This window comes from Saccostrea echinata, unplaced genomic scaffold, assembly GCF_033153115.1.
Source record: "Saccostrea echinata isolate AGI-Se365-2 ecotype Australia unplaced genomic scaffold, CSIRO_AGI_Sech_v1 ptg000054l, whole genome shotgun sequence".
NCBI classification, from domain to species: Eukaryota; Metazoa; Mollusca; class Bivalvia; order Ostreida; family Ostreidae; genus Saccostrea; species Saccostrea echinata.
Genome location: NW_026889803.1, coordinates 28,406,001 through 28,425,582, shown reverse-complemented (window position 1 = coordinate 28,425,582; position 19,582 = coordinate 28,406,001). Strand labels below are relative to the sequence as shown.

General features: G+C 34.7%; 1 protein-coding gene across 1 annotated transcript in view; it reads left to right on the top strand.

Annotated features, from left to right (window-relative positions):
- The first annotated feature begins 8,926 nt into the window (after positions 1-8,926).
- The window catches only part of LOC133172466 (uncharacterized), a 57,242-nt gene continuing 46,586 nt past the window's right edge, over positions 8,927-19,582 (top strand). The window contains exon 1 of the mRNA XM_061307352.1: positions 8,927-10,533. Within this exon, the coding sequence (XP_061163336.1) occupies positions 8,933-10,525 (1,593 nt within the window). The 5' untranslated portion in view covers positions 8,927-8,932 and the 3' untranslated portion in view covers positions 10,526-10,533. The remainder of the gene's footprint in view (positions 10,534-19,582) is intronic.

Below are 19,582 nucleotides of genomic sequence, written 5' to 3'. Positions count from 1 at the left end.
ATTACATTGAATGTAATCACCTGTGTTCTGTTGTTGTTGGTTGAAGCATTATGGGTTGCTGTGATACTGAGAGTCTTAACATGATGTGATATTTATTTATAGCTTTGTAATCATAGTGATTATAAACATTTTTATGAGGCTATGTCATTTTTTGGTTTCTTTCCAAATATATTGAATTTCACTGTAGACCCAGTACATTAATGATAGATGCATATGATTTAGTCACATGACTAACCATTATAAACTGTTTGGAAAAATGCTTTGATTAGTAGATTTTTTATTGCACAAATCAGATTTTTTTTATTTTGGGGGGGGGGGGGGGGGACTAATCTTTTATGTCAGTTGGTGCATGTGTCTTGATTTGTTTGATGGTTATGGTAACTGTCTAACTACAAAATTATGAGAAAAAGATTTCTATTCTTAAATAAAAGACAAGATCACAATTTCATGTTAAGGTAAGATTTAAAGGTGTTTATACTGCTGGAACACTTAACTGTGTTTCCCTAATTTTTTGTTAGAGAGGAGGGTTTGTTCAAAAACAAATGGTTTATCTTTACATGTACAATAGAGGATTAACATATATAAGACATCACAGCTATAGTCACATTTATAGGATTATCTGCTTTTTATTTGTTTTTACAATGTACTTGGTAATTTATCTCATACTTGCATACCAGTCTATTTATTAAAAACTGCATTATCTCAGGAACTAAACTGATTAAGAATAAACAATACAAACAAAAAAAAATAATACATAGATTGCTATTAATATATGTTTTGACTGATTTAGAATAGAAATGACACAATAAATTCCCAAAACACAAAGAAATTGTAAGTATTCTTTGGTGTTCAAATTTAAGACTGGGTGCCATTTTCTGTATAAACCTATACAAATTTTATGACATTATTACAAAATCTTACAAAATTTTTACATTTACTTGGTCAAACATGCATTATTCAAGTTATCTATAAGAACATTGCTGATTTCTGAAAAAAAATGTTTATTTTACATTGTATTTATCCTCAAGTTAAACAAATTATATATTGATGAAAAAAAAGTGTACGAGTACATGTTTCCTAGTTTTGCTCATTATCTTTTGTTGACTTTATTTATGCAAATGTTTAGCATTTGTTGCATGAAGATTATTGATTGCAGATCTAGAAATCCCTATGAAAATGTTAATTCCACTTCAGTATGTTTATGTATTGTTTTATTGATTTGCTTTTTAGCTTGATTTTTATTTATTTATTCATTTGACTTTTTTTCTTTTGTTGGTGGATATCTTTCTCATAAAAATATAATAATATATTGAACAGTTGTCCAGGTATTTATAGTAAAATGTTACAGGTAACTTACAAGATAGATGCTTTTGATAAATTAAAAAAAAAAGTGATTACACAATTAATCAAAGTACTGAATCAAGGTAATGGCTTCCTGTAAAATGTGATTTCTATCCCCAGTAGGCAAAAGTAAAAGCTTAAATTGATGAGAAAACAATGAAAATCTTTGAAAACAAAAAAGGTGAGTTACATAACAAAATTTAAATATAGGTAATTAAAGATTACGAAGCTCACCTCAACAATGTTATCTATAAGTAAGGCAAATTTCACAATAAATTTTTTTGGTTGAAAATTTTGGTAAGTTCCAACATCCAAAGAAATAAGTCTGGAAGTTTTCATCCTTAGATGCACCATCTATGCAAGTTTAATCATAACAGGCCATAAAATTATATAGCTACTCCAAAAAATTGCCCTGGTCTCTCATCTGGAAAATGTAGGTCAGATTCAGAATCCAAAGCAGGTCTGGAAGTGTCCATCCCTAGATATAACATCCATGCTAATTTGGTTAAAATATGGCTAAAATTCACTCAAGTGGAAAATCTAGGTCGGATCCAGCATCCAAAGCAGGTTGGTTAGTGTACATCCCTAGATGCATCACACATGAAAGATTGGTCCAGGTAGGGCTTATAGTTACTTGGGAATGGACCTGCTCCAAACATTGCCAAAACCTTAACCTGGTTGCTCATGTGAAAAATCTAGCTCAGATCCAGCATCCGAAGCGTGTGCATCCCTGGATGCATCATCCATGCAAATTTGGTCAAGGTAGGGCTCATGGTTACCTGGGAACAGATCTGCTCAAAAAAATTTAACCTGGTCATTCATCTGGAAAATCTAGGTCAGATTCAGCATCCGAAGCAAGTGTGGTAGTGTCCATCCCTAGATGCATCATCCATGCAAGTTTGGTCCAGGTATGGCTTATAGTTATTTGGGTATGGACCTGCTCCAAAAACTTTAACCTGGTTGCTCATCTGGATAATCTAGGTCAGATCCAGCATTCGAACCTAGTGTCCATCCCTGGATGCATCATCCATGCAAGTTAAATTTGGTCCAGGTAGGGCTTATAGTTACTTGGAAGTGGACCTGCTCCAAAAACTTTAACCGGGACGCCGACGCCGGGAGTATAGCATAAGCTCATCTCGACTTCGTCGAAGTGAGCTAAAAATACATTTTGAAACTTATATGATAGGTAAACTGACTAGTTACTTTTGTACAAACACGAATTAAGGAATCTTGGCATTAAAGTAAACGTATGTGTAAAGAAACCTCAAATATCTTAATATATCTTTGAAATTCTAGGAGACATTTATCACTGAAGGAGCTAGCACTTAATATATACCACTCTCTCCTTGTATGTTATAAATATGCCAAAAGCATGCGCATTTAGACATTTTTAAAACTAAATTGATCATATGAAGCATTACTGAAACAAAATACATGTACATGAACCCTCAGGTCTGTAGCGCATTTCGGAAAAAGGATGGACGACCAGAAAGAGTAATATCCAACTGTAGATGATCCCTGAGCACCTTAAGCGAATTCTTCTTTAGATACTGATCTGGGCTTTTCCCTACTCCTACAAGTAACTAACGTCCCTACGCTCCTACCTCTCTAGCATGCTGGAGTAGGCTTTTCCTCCAAAAAAGTCTACTCGTGTGAAGAAATGAAAATTTAGCTGTATTTTAAGTGAGATCCATTCAGGTCCAGGAATCATGCATTATATAAATATTTGATCACAACGATCTTAAGTACATTTAGCACTTGTGTATTTAACATTTAGTTTAGTGAGGCACACCTGTTTCATAATTAAACACCATTATTATGAATCTAAGAAAAATTGATTTCCTGCATCCGGCAAGTATTAAAGTACCAGGAATGACATATGATTTATGTTTTAATAAAACAAGTGATTTCAAAATCGCTTTCTTGTAGATCTAAGCTATATCAATACTCGCGTTTAAATACATATTTTCACTTGTACTTCAATTTAAACATCCACAAATCAAAATAAATCATTAAAATACAGAACTAAAAATCAGTTTTTAGTACTTTTTTCTATTTTCTGCTTAATTATTGAAATATTTTGCGCTTGCAAAAATTACATTAACAGACTGATTTCAAATCACCTCAAATCCATGTACATCATCCCTCGTTCAAACATTATATTGAAGGGGCCTGGACACAGATTTGAAGTTCATATTTTCTCAAATGTTCTGTATAATATCATGACTTTATGTTGCTATAGCGTTTCACACGGAAATAAATTTTTTTTAAAACTTATCTTAGCCTATCTGGAAATTATTGAAACTACGAATCTCGGGACGCGTTTGATTGGCACATCCTTGCACTTTCACAAAGTAAACTTTATCCTTTAAATACTTAAGAAAAGTAGAAATTTTGTTGTGTAATGAAAAATATTAAAATCATAATCCAGAAAATTCAGAGTAGAAATGTGAGAAAGCAACTGTTAGGTCATTTTTCACAATGATCCATTTTTTCCGCTCAGTTTTCTATTACATATAATAAAATCGCGGATTTTATTACAGGCCTATGGTTATGTCTGGGAGAAAATCCTATCCGTTCTGCTTTTTTATTAGCTCACCTGAGCTGAAAGTTCAATCACGTTTTGTGTCCGTCCGTCTATAAACTTTTCACATTTTTGACTTCTGCAGAACCACTGGGCAAATTTCAACCAAACTTGCTACAAAGCACCCTTGGGTGAAGGGGATTCAAATTTGTTCAAATAAAGTCCACGCTCTCATTCAACGGGATATAATGCAAAAATAGTGAACATTTGGTGGCATGATTTAAAAATCTTCTTAAGAACCAAAGGGCTAAAATAATTGAAACTGATAGGAAACTTTCTTTACATATAGTGTTTGTTTGTTTGTGTATTGTTTAACGTCCCTCTCGAAAATTTTTCACTCATATGGAGAGGCCACCACTTGCCGGTGGATAGCTGCAAATTTTGACCTATACTCGGCACTCAGGGCCATTAGGCAGTGAGGGATCTTTTTCGTGCCAGCATCTACTGTGATACGGGACTTCGGTTCATACGGTCTCATCCGAAGGACCGGTCTCCACGTCCCACAGTGGGATTCGAACCCGCGACGTCAGAATCAATTCCTTACTCTGCGACTCTAGAGCAGCCATGATTAGTCATACTGATAAGGAAGCATCCTCAGGTAGTTTAGATTCAAATTTGTTCAAATCATGACCCCCGGGGGTAAGGTGGGGTCACAATAGGGGATCAAAGTTTTACTTAGGAAAATGTAGAAAAAAAACTAAAAACCTTCTTTTCAAGAACAGCAAAGCCTTGTTTAGTCATATTGATATGGGAGCATTCTCAGGTAGTGTAGATTCAAGTTTGTTCGAATGATGACCCCCGTGGGTAGGGTGGGGCCACAATGGAGGATCAAAATTTTACATAGAAATATAAAGGAGAAAATCTTTAAAAATCTTCTTCTCAAGAACAGCAAAGCCTTGTTTAATCATATTGATATGGAAGCATTCTCAGGTAGTGTAGATTTCTGTTTGTTCAAATGATGACCTCTTGGATAAGGGTGGGGCCACAATGGGAGATCAACGTTTTACAGGAATAAATAGGAAAAAAATCTTCTTCTCAAGAACAGAAAAGTCATGTTTAGTCATGTTGATATGGAAGCATCCCCAGGTAGTGTTGATTTAAGTTTGTTCAAATGAAGACCCCCGGGGGTAGGGTGTGGTCTCAATGGGAGATCAAATTTTTACAAAGGAATATATAAAGGAGAAAATCTTTAAAAATCTTCTGCTCAAGAACAGCAAAGCAATTTGTTATATTGATATGGAAACATCCTCAGGTAGTTTAAATTTGAAGCCCCCCCCCCCCCCATGTAAACTTTTCAATACTGAACTGATTTGTGCTTTTTCCTAGCCAAAGTGCTCAGGTGAACGATGTGGCCCTTGGGCCTCTTGTTACTTATTTAACACAATCATGAATTTATTATTTGTGTAATTTAAGCCCCTGTGGATTATATGTATTAAAGATACATGTATTTTACCTTTCATAATAATAAGAGATATCTTGTGACACAAGATTGTAAGGCTTATTGCCTTGGATTGGTTGAAACAATTATTAATGGTAAGAAATTAAATATTTCTTGGGTAAGGTGATGTTTTAGAACGTGTTCATCATTCAGGGAAGTTGCAATGGTTTCATTTACTCGGCTTCTTTAGAGCATACAGAATTAAACCGTAGAGGATTTCTAACCGTTTGTTTCTCAAGATAATCTTTAAAAACTTTACCTTCTGACAAAAATACAATTTTCTATATATATATATATATATATATATATAATCATTATGTTGTATTGTTAAAGAAGTAAAAAACTTGACTTTGCTTAGCTGCAGAATTGTATCTCTATATAAAGAGATATAATAATTCGGACAGACGTACATGTACCATATATATTCATCATCCTCTCCTGAGTTTATACGCATTTATAGGCGCTTGGTTTTAGGATGGTGTATTTTGTGTATAATGTGTTTTTCTATGTGTATCTGAATATACTCAATAAAATAAATTTTAAAAATCGTTGAAATTGGCACGTTTTAAAAAAAATTATATTACTGTATATAAAAAGCCTTAAAATATCATATTACTGTATATAAAAGACAAGTCCTTTTGGTTTATGCGTGGTCGTGGGAATCAGCGTGGGGACTCAAGACTCCTGATGTTGTGAGGATGACCATTCAGAAGAATATCTGTCCAAATTATCTTTCCTAGATCTACAGTACATATGTATAGAGAGGTAAGTACCTCATTCCTTGAAGTCCCCTAGGCCTCTATCGAATCAAAATGATGTGATCTCCTAATAGTCAAATTGCATATGTGAATCCGTTCAAGCTGCCATTGGTTACGTTTATAATGTGTTCAGATTTTTTTAAATAGAAATAGAAGGAAGAGCAAAGTTGACATTCCTCTGGGGAGCCCTCACTAGCGGACTCAATAAAATGGGTATCCAATAACATAGGAGGCTTTTCATGCACAGGGACTCGCGGTTTAAGAATGGTGTATTCAATGTATTGTGTTCTTTTATGTCTTAATCTGAAAAATACAGAAAACTGCTGGTATTAGCAGTTTTTGAAAGTAAGTCTATATACATTAAAAAAAATTAATGTACATAGATTTATAAAATATGCGTACGTGGTTTAATTAAAGTAAACATGTCAGACAGAAAAAAAATACCCGGATGCCCCTTCCCCCCTTCCCCGTACATGCTTTCATGCACAACGGATGACCTGCTTCAATCCACCCAACCAGACTACAATGTGATTTAAAACTAGGAAGTATCGCTCTTCCTGTGGCTCTAAAAAGACAGAATTACCCACCATGCAGTATCTTAATTGGGGAAACATTTTTTTTATATATAAACACACTTCTTAATTGACGTTTAGCAAACGATAACTTGAACAGGAAGTAATACGATATCGTTAGTGCCGGGATAATCATTTCATTACGGAAAGTACATGAATAAAAGACAACAGAATTCTAGTGAAGAATTGATTTTATCTTTTTTTATGGTAACTTAGCTTTCACAGACATTCAATATAATATAAGAGTCTCTAAGCAGTGCAGGTAAGTTTATTCCTTTTTCTTATGAAATATCTCGGGTGAAATTAAAGGGAATACAATGTTGGAACGAACTTCAGAGGTAGAGAAAATTGAAAATATGAGGAAATAAAGAGTGTGCATACATGTTCATGTTCCTTAAAATGGTTTATTTCAATAAGATGTAGAAGGAAAAAATCCAGGAAATCCATTTTCTATAGCCAGTTAATGCATAAAAATGTTTTGCTTTAAGAACCCACTATACACTGCATGCTAGAGAGTTCTGATTCTGTGGTATTTTTCTGTAGTTAGAGTGATCTGCCCTTAGATCTAAATTACAGCATATTACTCAATTTGTAATCAATTCAAGCATTCTAAGCATTTTAAAAGCCAAAATAAATTAATTGAACACTTTATTTATAAAAAATAATTTTCTCTGACAGTGTCCAAAAAACATTTTGCACTGGTGGGTCCTTAAGCTTTGCGTGAAGTTTCCTTAACGTTTTTTTTGGGAGGATCGATAAGTCTGTCCGTTGTGCCGATAAGAAAAATTAGGTTCAGTTTATAAGACAAGGAACAAAGCTAAAAAGTAAAATAAAAAAAAACAGGATAAAAAATTGTTTAGAAGTATTTACTTGTATCTGTAACACTCTCTTGCCATTGATTTTCATTATTCACTTGTATTTGCTCTAAGAATTTTTGCTATATCATCGCTTTCATTGCCGGACATACACGTAATATGTAAAATATTGAACACATATTAGTAACCCCCATATAATATTGTTGGTTATATGCAGATACCAGATGGGGTGTGGTCATAATGACACGAGAGAGCGTAGCTCCACGAGTTGTCATTTTGACCGCGTCCATGCATTGTGTATCTTCACATTATCAACAATATTATATGGGGTGAGTGACTTGTACCAAGGTTTACTAAAATTGATAAAATCTTATTTTTGTAATATAAACGACTGACTTATGTCATTGAAATATTTTGATTTAACAGTATTTTTGAAGCTTATTTAAAAACTGTCAAACTTAATAATCAAACTTTTTTTCAACATAATTTCAATTTTTTTTACAATAAATAATGTACAGAAATTGTGCACTTAGAATAGATGCAATACAAAACTATCTTTTTTATTTTCCAGTTTTCTTTGCTTTGTTATAAATACATGTATAGCGATATTGGAATCATTTCAGAGATACCAACGACGTCATTACCCGACATTATTCTCAATAAATAAGTTGTGTCTTCAACGATGAACAAGCTATGAGGAGAGCTTAATTTAAAAGAATGAAAATAAAACCAAATTGTTTTTTCTGCAGACTAATATTCCATAAATAACACCAAATATTGTATATTGGAAATTTAAGCGTTTTCCAATAGAGTAACCTGTATATAGGAAAATCATCCTCTGGTATCTTACACAAATGCCTGGTAATATATACCCTTATTTTTGTGACGACGCTTTGTAAAGTAGCAATATTTCAATCAAAATTCGTGTCATATATATATATATACGTATTACGGATTAACGTACTTGTCGTCTGTCCTCAATATGTAAACACATCCATGTGTATCTGTAAGACTCCAAAGCCCGATGGTCGCACCAAAGTCCGATGGTTCTTCGCCAATCCCCGCGAGGGTTTGGTGTCGGTATGGACGCTAAAAGTCTGATGGTCTCGCCGAAGTCCGATGGCTCGTCTGCTATGAGACGCGATGCACTATTTAAAGTGCAATGGTCTGAAACGCCAAAGTCCGATGGTGCAGAGAAAACAATCAACGTTTATGACGTCAAAATGATCCGACATCAATCCTACACTTGTCTGTAATCTAAACGCCAATATTTTAGGATTAGTCCTCGCATACAAATTTGACTGATTTTGCTTATTGCTTGCACCCACCTGACATATTTAAGGGTTAGTCCTCGCGCACCACTCGACTGATATATAGTTAAGAAACCATCCTAACAGACCTTTTTCAATTTATTCTTTTCAGATATGAAGTTATACCAGGAAATTTTGTATTCCTTATTCGTAGTCCCATTCACAGCTGGAAATGGAATGAGAACAAATGAAGGCCTTCGCATCCACGACGGAAGTATCTCCACCCTCGCCATTGCTGTGTACCTCATCGGTATAGCGTTTGTGACAATCTTCGTTTCTTCCACGCCTTTGCACGTAGATCCCGATAACTTTATTCGTTTCGTCCTGATAACAGTAGTTCTCATTGGTGTTGGTGCCCTGGTATTTCTCTGGGTGAAGTTTAGAAGACAGATGCGTGAAAATGAGATAATAGTTAACTATACAACCAATACCAAACCAACAGGACTGAGGCTTAAATTTCTGTGGCTGTTCTGCTTGGGATTGATAGTTCGAGCAGCGCTCAGTATGGCTAGGAGATTTCACAATATAAGCACGTCCTACCATTTGGCGAGGTCCTACGTCAGTATTATATGGAATATTTTGCTTTTCGTCTTTGCTTGTCTACAGACGGCGTTCATAAGTTACTTCCGAAATACAGAAATCGTAGGGTCCCTTCTTGTCCACTATGGGATGATCTTTATCGTTGTCGCAAATTTGTCCGTCTGGTTTGACTCAATTTTGGCACAGGAAAGACATTTTTTCCACCTTAACTTTAATGAAACAAAAATCAATAACTTTGGAGTGGAATCTTTCAACTGCACTAATGAATCTTCTATCGTCTGCTTCGCAGAGAATGCATTTCCGTACGTCTTGCCTATAGTGGCCGAATTCTGCTTAGTTTCCATCGGATTTCTCTTTCAAATTTGGTCCTCAGCAAAAAGAACAATGATTAAAAATTTCCTCATGACCTCTTCTGATATACAGGGGGAAAGCACTTCTCTGCTGAATAGTGAATACGTCGAAATAGACCAACAATCATCCTACAATTATGGAGCGCGCAGAAAGTCAGCACTTTTGTACCTTAGTGCTGCTGTTGGGGCCGTTTTTGTCGTTGTCCTTCTTATTATCGTCCTGGCCATCCTGACTGAGAAAAAAGAGGAAGAGTTACGCAGTTTGTACATATCTCTTGAAATATACCGTCTTATGTACGCCATTATCATGATTGGCCTTGTGTTCCTCGGTTTTGGCCTTTTATATGGTCAGTGCGTACCCACTAGTAACCCACGTCACATTTCTGGAAGTGAGTACATTCTGCTGTTTAGTTCCTTGGGAATGGTGATGTATCTTGTCTTTGGAGTAGTGGCAGGTTTCAATTTCAAATCGCAAGGGTCGTGGAACATTGCTGAAAACATTTTAAGTCTGATTCTTGTATATTTCCAGACTGTTCTAATGCTGCAGTCCTACCGATATCGAAGATACCGAAAACTAGAATGTTTGTCAATCAAGAATGTTTTTATGCTCCTAGCAGTGATGAATCTTGGACTTTGGTTCAATGACAGCTTTCTGCAAAATCGAGTACCTTACATTAATGAGGTTAATTATAAGATGTATAAACAAGAAATATGGGATTTTGTGAACGGAACACTCTTTCCAATCACCGTTTTCTTCCGGTTCCAATGTTCAATGATATTATATGAACTTCATCATCTTTTCCGTACCCATAACTAATTAAATTTGTACATTGACTCAAGAACACATGAAAATACCGTGAGAAGTGGAAAACACAACCAATTTTGCAATTTGCATTAGAAATTCAAAGACACTGTTGAGATATGATCTAGTTGAACTTCGGTATCTCGAACACGGATATCTCAAATACTATGGATATGTCGAAGTGTTTTGAAGTCCCAAATGGTTTTTCTTGAAGTATTTTACCCTTAATATCTCGAACCCTTGGATATCTCGAAGTTTTTTCTCTGTCCCATCGAGTTCGAAATAACGAGTGTTGGCTGTAATTGATATACATGTATAGAAAGTCAGTTTTCAGATAGAAAAAATGTTATGAAATTCAACACTTACATTTATTTTTAAGTAACGCTAAATCTACATTGTAAATACAGAAGCATCAAAATATAAATCATAATGAATTTTCTTTTATTTAGAAAACCCACGAAAAACTCGATCTAGATTGTTGGATTTTTGCCAAACTGCCCAAAGTTTCTCGAATTCCTCTGATTGTCCCATGAACTATGAGTATATTCAAAGCGACCAAGTTCAAATAATACCTACATTGTACCCTGACCCTTGCATATCTAATACTGGAACAGTCTACGCTTACATGTGTATTTCATGACTACGAGGAAAATAGTCAAACTTGTACCAAGACAGCTGGAAAAACATGGGAAACTGTTGCTTTCCAGGCATTCCTCACTATCGAGGGGCAACAATATGATTGTTCCCTGAGTATAGTTATGAAATAAGTGTTTTTTATTTATTAGTCATTACCTAACCTCGTAAATGATTTCTCCAAGTAATAATATAGGCCTAACAATCAATGGATACATTTTTGCCTTGAGATACATCAAAAGCGTTTATCAATTAACAATAGTTATTACTTCATTCATATATCTCAGTGAACTCGAAATAAAAGACAATACAGAGCCTGCAACATACTTTATATTTGGATGTTTTGCTGACTATAGACATATAACGGCCAACGTATAGCTAAACTATGTGATTAAGAGGATGACTTCAGCTTTTCTATCGTCAATTATTGCCCTTAATTATGTAGCAATATTCCCACATCACCTGCATATGGTGTTTATGTCTCCCAACTGAATCAATACGCAAGCACATGATCTGAATACGATTAATTTTTGAATCGAGGCTAGCTACTCTCAAATAAGTTGTCTTTACAAGGATTTCAACAACCCCGGGTAAAGTCAAATTTTCCTACAATCTACGGTCGCTATAAAAGAAAAACTTGTTTGTAAATTCAACCTATTGTTGGGTCGTATTTTGTCTGAAATGTTTCATACCATTTGTTAGGTCACTACTTTTTAGCTAACCTGAGCCAAAGGCTCAAGTGAGCTTTTCTGATCAAAATTTGTCCGTTGTCTGTCGTCGTCGTCGTTGTTGTAAACTTTTCACATTTTCATCTTCTTCTCCAGAACTATTGGGCCAATTTCAACCAAACTTGCCACAAAGTATCCTTGGGTAAAGGGGATTCAAGTTTGTTCAAATGAAGGGCCACGCCTTCTTCCAAGGGGAGATAATTAAGAATTCGTGAAAAATTAATGGCATCATTAAAAAATCTTCTTCTCAAGAACCACTGTGCTTGAAAATATGAAACTTATGTGGAAGCATCCTCAGGTAGTGTAGATTCAAGTTTGTTCAAATCATGACCCCCGGGGGTCGGGTGGGGCCACAATGGGCGATCAAAGTTTTACATAGGAATATATAGGAAAAATCTTTAAAAAATCTTCTTCTCAAGAACAGCAAAGCCATGATTAGTCATATTTATATGGTAGCATCCTCAGATAGTATAGATTCAAGTTTATTCAAATCATGACCCCCGGGGGTCGGGTGGGGCCACAATGGACGATCAAAGTTTTACATCGGAATATATAGGAAAAATCTTTTAAAATCTTCTTTTCAAGAACAGCAAAGCCATGATTGGTCATATTTACTTGGAAGCATCCTCAGATAGTGTAGATTCAAGTTTGTTCAAATCATGACCCCCGGGGGTCGGGTGGGGCCACAATGGGCGATCAAAGTTTTACATAGGAATACATAGGTTAAATCTTTAAAAATCTTCTACTCAAGAACAGCAAAGCCATGATTGGTCATATTTAAATGGAAGCATCCTTAGATAATGTAGATTCAAATTTGTTCAATTTATGACCCCCCCTCCCCCCGAACCACTTTTTTATTCAAACTTTTCAACCTTTCAAGACTGAACTGATTTCTGCTTTTTCCTAGCCATAGTGCTCAGGTGAGCGATGTGGCCCCTGGGCCTCTTGTTATACTTAATTTGACTACGGAATACTCCTTCTACCTAATATATAGCACTCACAGCGGGTCGACAGGGGATGCTTACGCATCCTGGGCACCTGATCCCACTTCTGGTGTTTCCATAGGTCCGTGTTTTTGTCCTGTTTACGATTCGTTTTGTTTGCTGTATTTATAAGATTGATCACTGCGTGTTTATCATCTTTACCTTTTACATTTACAAGTATCTTCTGTTAGAACATCAACAACAACATTTCTTGTAAACTTCATCCGGTCACGGAATCCTAGTGGTAGGGTGTTCAATTCATGATCGGGAGGCCCGGGTTCGATTGTCATCAAACCTAAGACGTAAATTTAAGCAGTGATTGTTCCTTAGCCAAGAAGTGAAAGTCGTGTGCCTTTTGGATGAGACCTTAAAAATCGAGACCCCTTGTCTTGGTAGGCGTTGATACGAAAAATTAAGACATCTCCACTGCATAATGTCCCCGAGTGTCGATTATAGTTTTAAATTTTAGAAACCCTTCACTGGTATATGGTGACATCTCTATAGGAGTGAAAAATTCTCGAATGCGACGTACAACATACAGTCAATCTTGTAAAATTCAAACAAAGTTTACTTAGGCTCTAAATTGAATTTAATTCTCACAACTCATGGTCTTAAATCAGAAAAATTAAATGATGTGATTTTTATTAAGCAACGTCATGATGATTTGAACACTTTAATATCACGCTGACGTCTAAACCATGCAAAAGTTCACTCTATGATACATGTACAAGTTTGACTGTGTTAGAGTATACAAAAAAATTTTAAAAACATGAAACCGTTCAAATTACAATTTATATAGTAGTTTAGGTAATGAATTCCTTATTCTCATTAAAAGCATGCAAAACTACCTAAATGAGATCTAAAATTGCTAAACGATTAATGTTTCCTCCTAATTTTTAGGGGGCGAAAAAAGTTTCCTTTAGAATTGATTAACTGAGAGGAGATTAACCTTCGGAGTGACAGCATGTCATAATGACTCTTCTGTTCCTTCTATTAGGATCTGCTTCTTCGGTATTAAGATCGTGGACACTACTCAGCCATTTATGATAATTATACATTTGTTGCAGCTCTAAGCGTTTACAGTGTTGGCTAAAAGAATTATGGTAGGTTTTAGTAGCACTGTTCTTGGAGCATCGTCGGAAACCCACAGTCGGCCTCGCTTCTCAGAAAGGCGAGACTGGCCGTGGGTTTCCGACTGTGTTCTTGAAGGTATATTATCATAAATGTTTTTATCATTTTCATCAAATATGGCGGAATTTAGTTTAATAATGACATTTGCAAAGTGTTATTGGTTATCTTAGCCTGGATATATATACCAAGGAGCAAAAATCGACTGCTTAAATTTATTGCAGAGATCCACGAGGAAGTAGGAACGTATTTATTACCTGTTTGAATTTCAAAGTTACCAAGGTTTAGTGTAGAAAGAGGTGTATTGCACTGCGTTGTTTGATTGTTGTGAGAAGCTGAAAGAACTTGTCGTGGGCTTAACCAAATAAAGTCTTTATCAGATTACCCTAGACCCCTTGCCACAGTTTGTGCGGCATATATCATTGAGGCACAAACGTCTAATTTACTGAAAATAATAAAACAGTTAAAGGATGACTGCACTTAAAGCATGGGTTTGGGTCTTTTTCGGTTCTCTCTGTTGCTTTTATATCTTAACCTTATTTCACTTTTGTATACTTAGTATTTATGAAAGAATCCTGTCAATATTTAACGATCAGCATCATCATAATAACAGAAATACTACATATATTGATGAATATACTTTATATAATGTGAGAGGTACATAATATATTGTTGTGTTCACTGCATATAATGTTAGATCTGCCGCATATAATGTTAAAAGCACTTCATATAATGATAAAAACACCTCATATAATGATAGATTTACATAATATAACGACATATCTACATCATATAATGAAAGAAGTACTGTATATACTGGAAGTTGCACACGATATACTGTAAAAACTACTTCATATAATTAAAATAGTACCACATATAATGAAGAAAACACTGCATATAATGTTTAATCCTCATATAAGACAGTCCCGGCTTTCCATATGAACATTAGGTATGCATGAGAGATGGAGCTAATATTGTAAGAATGGATCTAAAATTAGACTTGATAAATACTAGTAACAATGACATGTTTGAAAAAAGTGATCACTCTTTCCCATCTTCCTCTGTATTATGTTTGGCACTAATACAGACAGGTTTCAAAACGAAATTAACAATATGGACACGTCCATATAATTGAAGGAGAATTTATATCAATGCCAGATGACTTAACGTGTTCGAACACAAAAACAATGTCCTAGTTAGCACAAAACATGCTGCCTTACAAGTCACGTGACGGAATTTAGTATTCACAAAGTTACATGAGGTAAGAAATCACGTGGTTGATTATAATATTCAATATGTCATAACCCTTGGTTACAACAGAGAGAGAGAGCGAATGTAAGAAGAAGCAGCTGAGCGCATGTTAGCAAACATGACGATGTATGAAGTTATAAAAGTGGGTGTCCTCATTATCGAAACGAGATTCAATAAATTGTGATGACCCTTGCTTTTGAAAACAGATACGAACTTCGTAAATACAAACTTTTATTAAATGTAATTACATAAAGTTGTAGATTGGATGTTGACCATTCTTGCAATTAAAAGGAAAATGCTTGTTTTGATAGTTTATTTTGTCGAAAATTTCGAATGTCTTTAAGTGCAGTCATCCTTTTTATTGAAAACTATATGGTATAAATAAAACATTTATCTTGAAGCATTCTACTTGAATCACTATATCTTAGATTACCAGATTTTCTCAGCAACTTATTTTCACAAGTAATTGTTTGGTTTTATCTATATTAATTTCATAACCGAGAAAAATACTTTTTTGGATATCGTTGTACATGTATATGTATACAATTTCTTAAAGTACAAATATAGGCCAGCATTAATTTTGGCGAGCATATACACTCTCGTATAATTTAAATATAAAATATTGGAAATAATATTCTCGAGTTAAAAGGTTATTCACAGTATTGTCTTGCACAAAAATATTAACAATTTTCAACCCATAACTATAATTATCAATTAGTATTTCGTGAAGAGTATCAGAATTTGAGGTTTAACAAATGTTCAGAATTAGCGGAAAGATTGTACCTTTTGATTGGCCATAAGGAAATCACTTAGAAATATTCTCTATGATAAGCACTCTACTTTCTGTACTAATTTTACAAGGAAATATTTAATTACTTTCACACACGATCGTTGAAATACTAAGGTTGATAGGAGATATTCAGGATTGAAATAACAGGGAGATTTAATTTTTTTATTATAATAAGGGCACTTTAAAAAAAAAACCTATGTTATGAAGTTCGACAAGGACTTGATGTAGCACTGTGAAAAACTGAAAAAGGTCTATCATTAGATAATCGCTCTAGACTATCCATATGAGGACATTGATAAGAAAGGTGAGTAAATACTTATTAAAACGAATTTCAATTGGTAAAATATTTATTCTCATATTAAAAAAATTAATTTTTTTAACAAACTGCAAATCTGTCCAGGAAATTTGAAATTTATCAAGGAAACTTGAAAATAGTGACCGGTTTTTAAATGATTTTGTACCTGAAAACAGGCAACTCAAGCAGGTGCAGGTACACTTGTGTTTATGTTGCCTCAGATTTTACTCTTTTATAAGTCAGCAATATTTTTTCACAGATTGAGAAACTACTAGACATTGCCAAATCATTAATCATATTCCCTTTTGTGGCGGGAAATCACCCCCTGGTTAACTACCAGACAGTCCCAGGATGGACTTCACCGGATGGAAGCATCTCTACCACCGTCCTCGCAGCATTTCTGATCGGGGTCGTTTTTGTGTCTATTTCCATTACTACATCACAATACAGCATACACGAGGACCCCGATAATGCAATCCGATATGTCCTCATTACTTTCGTTTTGGGAGGAATCATAGGACTCACAGTTCTTACGTTTGCAATCAGGAAACAGGGATATGAAAATATGTTGCCGGCAGAACATAATAAAATCTGCGCAAAAGGACTGAAATTAAAATTCTTGATATTATTTTATTTGGGTGTTTTTACAATGGCTATATTTAGTATCATTTTACGGGTCGAGCGAATTTTCTCAGGATTTCACATCGAACGCTCCATAGTAAGCATAATTTGGAATGTTTTATTAATAGTATTTGCCAGTGGTCAGATATTCTTCATCTCCCTCTTCTACAAACTGCCTAGCATTGTTGGCAACATGCGCATTTATTACGGTATAAACTTTGTTGTTTTGTCAAATGTCTGTATCTGGTTTGATTCCATTGTTGCCGAAGAAGTACACTTATTTCACATTAGAAATGACAGTGCAAGCAACGAAAACAATGAAATGGAAACTTTCAATTGCACAGGTGCTACACGGGTCAGGTGTGTGTTTGAGAATGTCTTTCCGTATCTGTTACCAATCACAGCTCAGTACGCTCTCGTATCAATTAGCTTTGTACTAAATATATTTTCGAAAACAAAACAGGGAAAATCCGTTACCATCGAACCCTGTCTTACAGTAAATGAATCTAGTCCTCTTTTAGCATGTAATGATGAATTGGTTAAACCGGAAGCAACTTCACAAATGAAATCGCACATGTGGTACATTTGTGTTGTGTTTGGTGTAACTTTAGTCTTTGTGCTCATGGTTCTAGTAGCAGTGCTCATGGCGCAACCTTTCAACGAAGAAAAAGTCTTTCGAGCGCTAGAGAAATATCGCCTGTGTTATGACATTTTGCTTCTGCTGTTTGCATTTCTTTGCTTTCGTATGTTATGGAGCCAATGTGTACCATTATCTACAAGCACGAGTTTTTCAACCGAAGAAGTTATTCTGGTTTTCAGTTCTACAGCAATGACAATGTATTTGCTCTTTCAGATTCATGCTGTAATGAATCAAAGAAAAGTCGTCGATGTCACCATGGTTGAAAACATAATAAGCCTGCTAATTGTGTATTATCAAACAGTCTTGGTTCTACAAAGTCGTCGTTATCGAAATTTCAAAAAGGAAAGACATTTCAGAATCAGTCATGTCATTTTGCTGATGTTCATCATGAATCTGGGATTATGGTTCAATGACGGTTTTCTCCAGAAACATGTGCCCTATATCATGAAGGAAAAATATCGGATCTTTGATAGGAGGGCTCTAGATTTTATGAACGGGACATTGTTTCCTATATCCGAATTTTATATGTTCCATTTGTCCTTAGCTTTGTTTGATGTTTATTGTCGATTTCGAACTCAATAACCCCCCCCCCCCCAATTTTCTTTTCACCTTTGATATACATGTATATGCACATACATGTGTATACTTTTCTGATTTAAAATGATTATGTCACTTTCTGTTGATATACATTATTAGATGTGCGCAACAATTCAAAATATTAAATACGTACATGTAGTTTATTGTTGTGTTTGTGGCTTAGTTCCTATGCTCCAAGAGACGATGTTTGAAACTTGAATCATTTCACCACCATTTACTATATTTTTGTTGTTTTTTAATAAATAGAGTGGAATTAGAATTTTTATAAAATGTTTGTTTTGGCATTTTTTTTTTCCGAATTAATAGTATGGATTATAATTAGATCACAAATATGTCCAAATTCTATTTAAAAAGTAGAAAAAGGTCTGGGTATATATTGGAGGGAGGGGGTTCCTGTCTCCAAGCATCTATGCAAAAATAAGCGTATTAGGTCTCCTCCACCTGATCCGAGTATATACAGTGACTAGAGATGAGGAGTTCCATGGATTATGAAGAATAAGCTTATTATTCGTTAAAAAATGTATTTGAACAATAGAAAGATCATGCAAGACAAGTACTATATACAAAGATACACAAAGTGTACAATATAACGAAGATAAATTAATCTAAATTAATTAATTTCTAAGAACCCAGCATTCCCTCGTCAATAAACTTGATATATACAAAGTAGACTTCATTCTAAAGGAGCAAAGCATATAAATAAAAGCCAACAAACGTTGGTAGTTTTCATTGTAGATTATGACTACTCCTTCACAATATAAAATCAAAGTGTTTTCAGTAATTTTTTTTTTCATGCTGTTTTGAGCAAACAAGCAATCAATCTAAATATTTTTTTTCAAGAAATTTAACTTATGCATGGAAGAAATGGCCGGTGATCAAAAAATAATTTGTAAAATTCAAGTTGTTTTTATTGTCAATATCATCATCAAAAAGGATATTGTGTCCAGCCAAAGGTTAGCAAATTAAAACTTACCAGCTAAAACCCCCTCCCCACTCCACCCCCAATAGAAATGGAGGTAGCAATTTTTTTTTGTATATGTCCATATGTACAGGACTTCACGCACATACATGTAGCGCTATATACGGAAAGAAGTATCAACACAATAGCTAAGCAATCAGTGCATGACCCTGCGATGGTTATAAAAATGTTGCCAAAAAAAGATTAATTTTTGTCACCCAAATGTGTCGTTTCTTTCCATTGTGATTACATGTATAAAACGGCAACACGAGTCCAGCTACAAAGTATCTGAATATAAAGGCGTGCAAAAATGGAAAAAGCAAGATTAAGGTTTGAATTACCAACTTTAAAGATGGAATTACATTTACCAACTTTAAAGTTGGAAAAGCCGAGACTAAAGTTGAAATTTCCAACTTTTATGGAATTGCCAATTAAAAAAAAAATATTA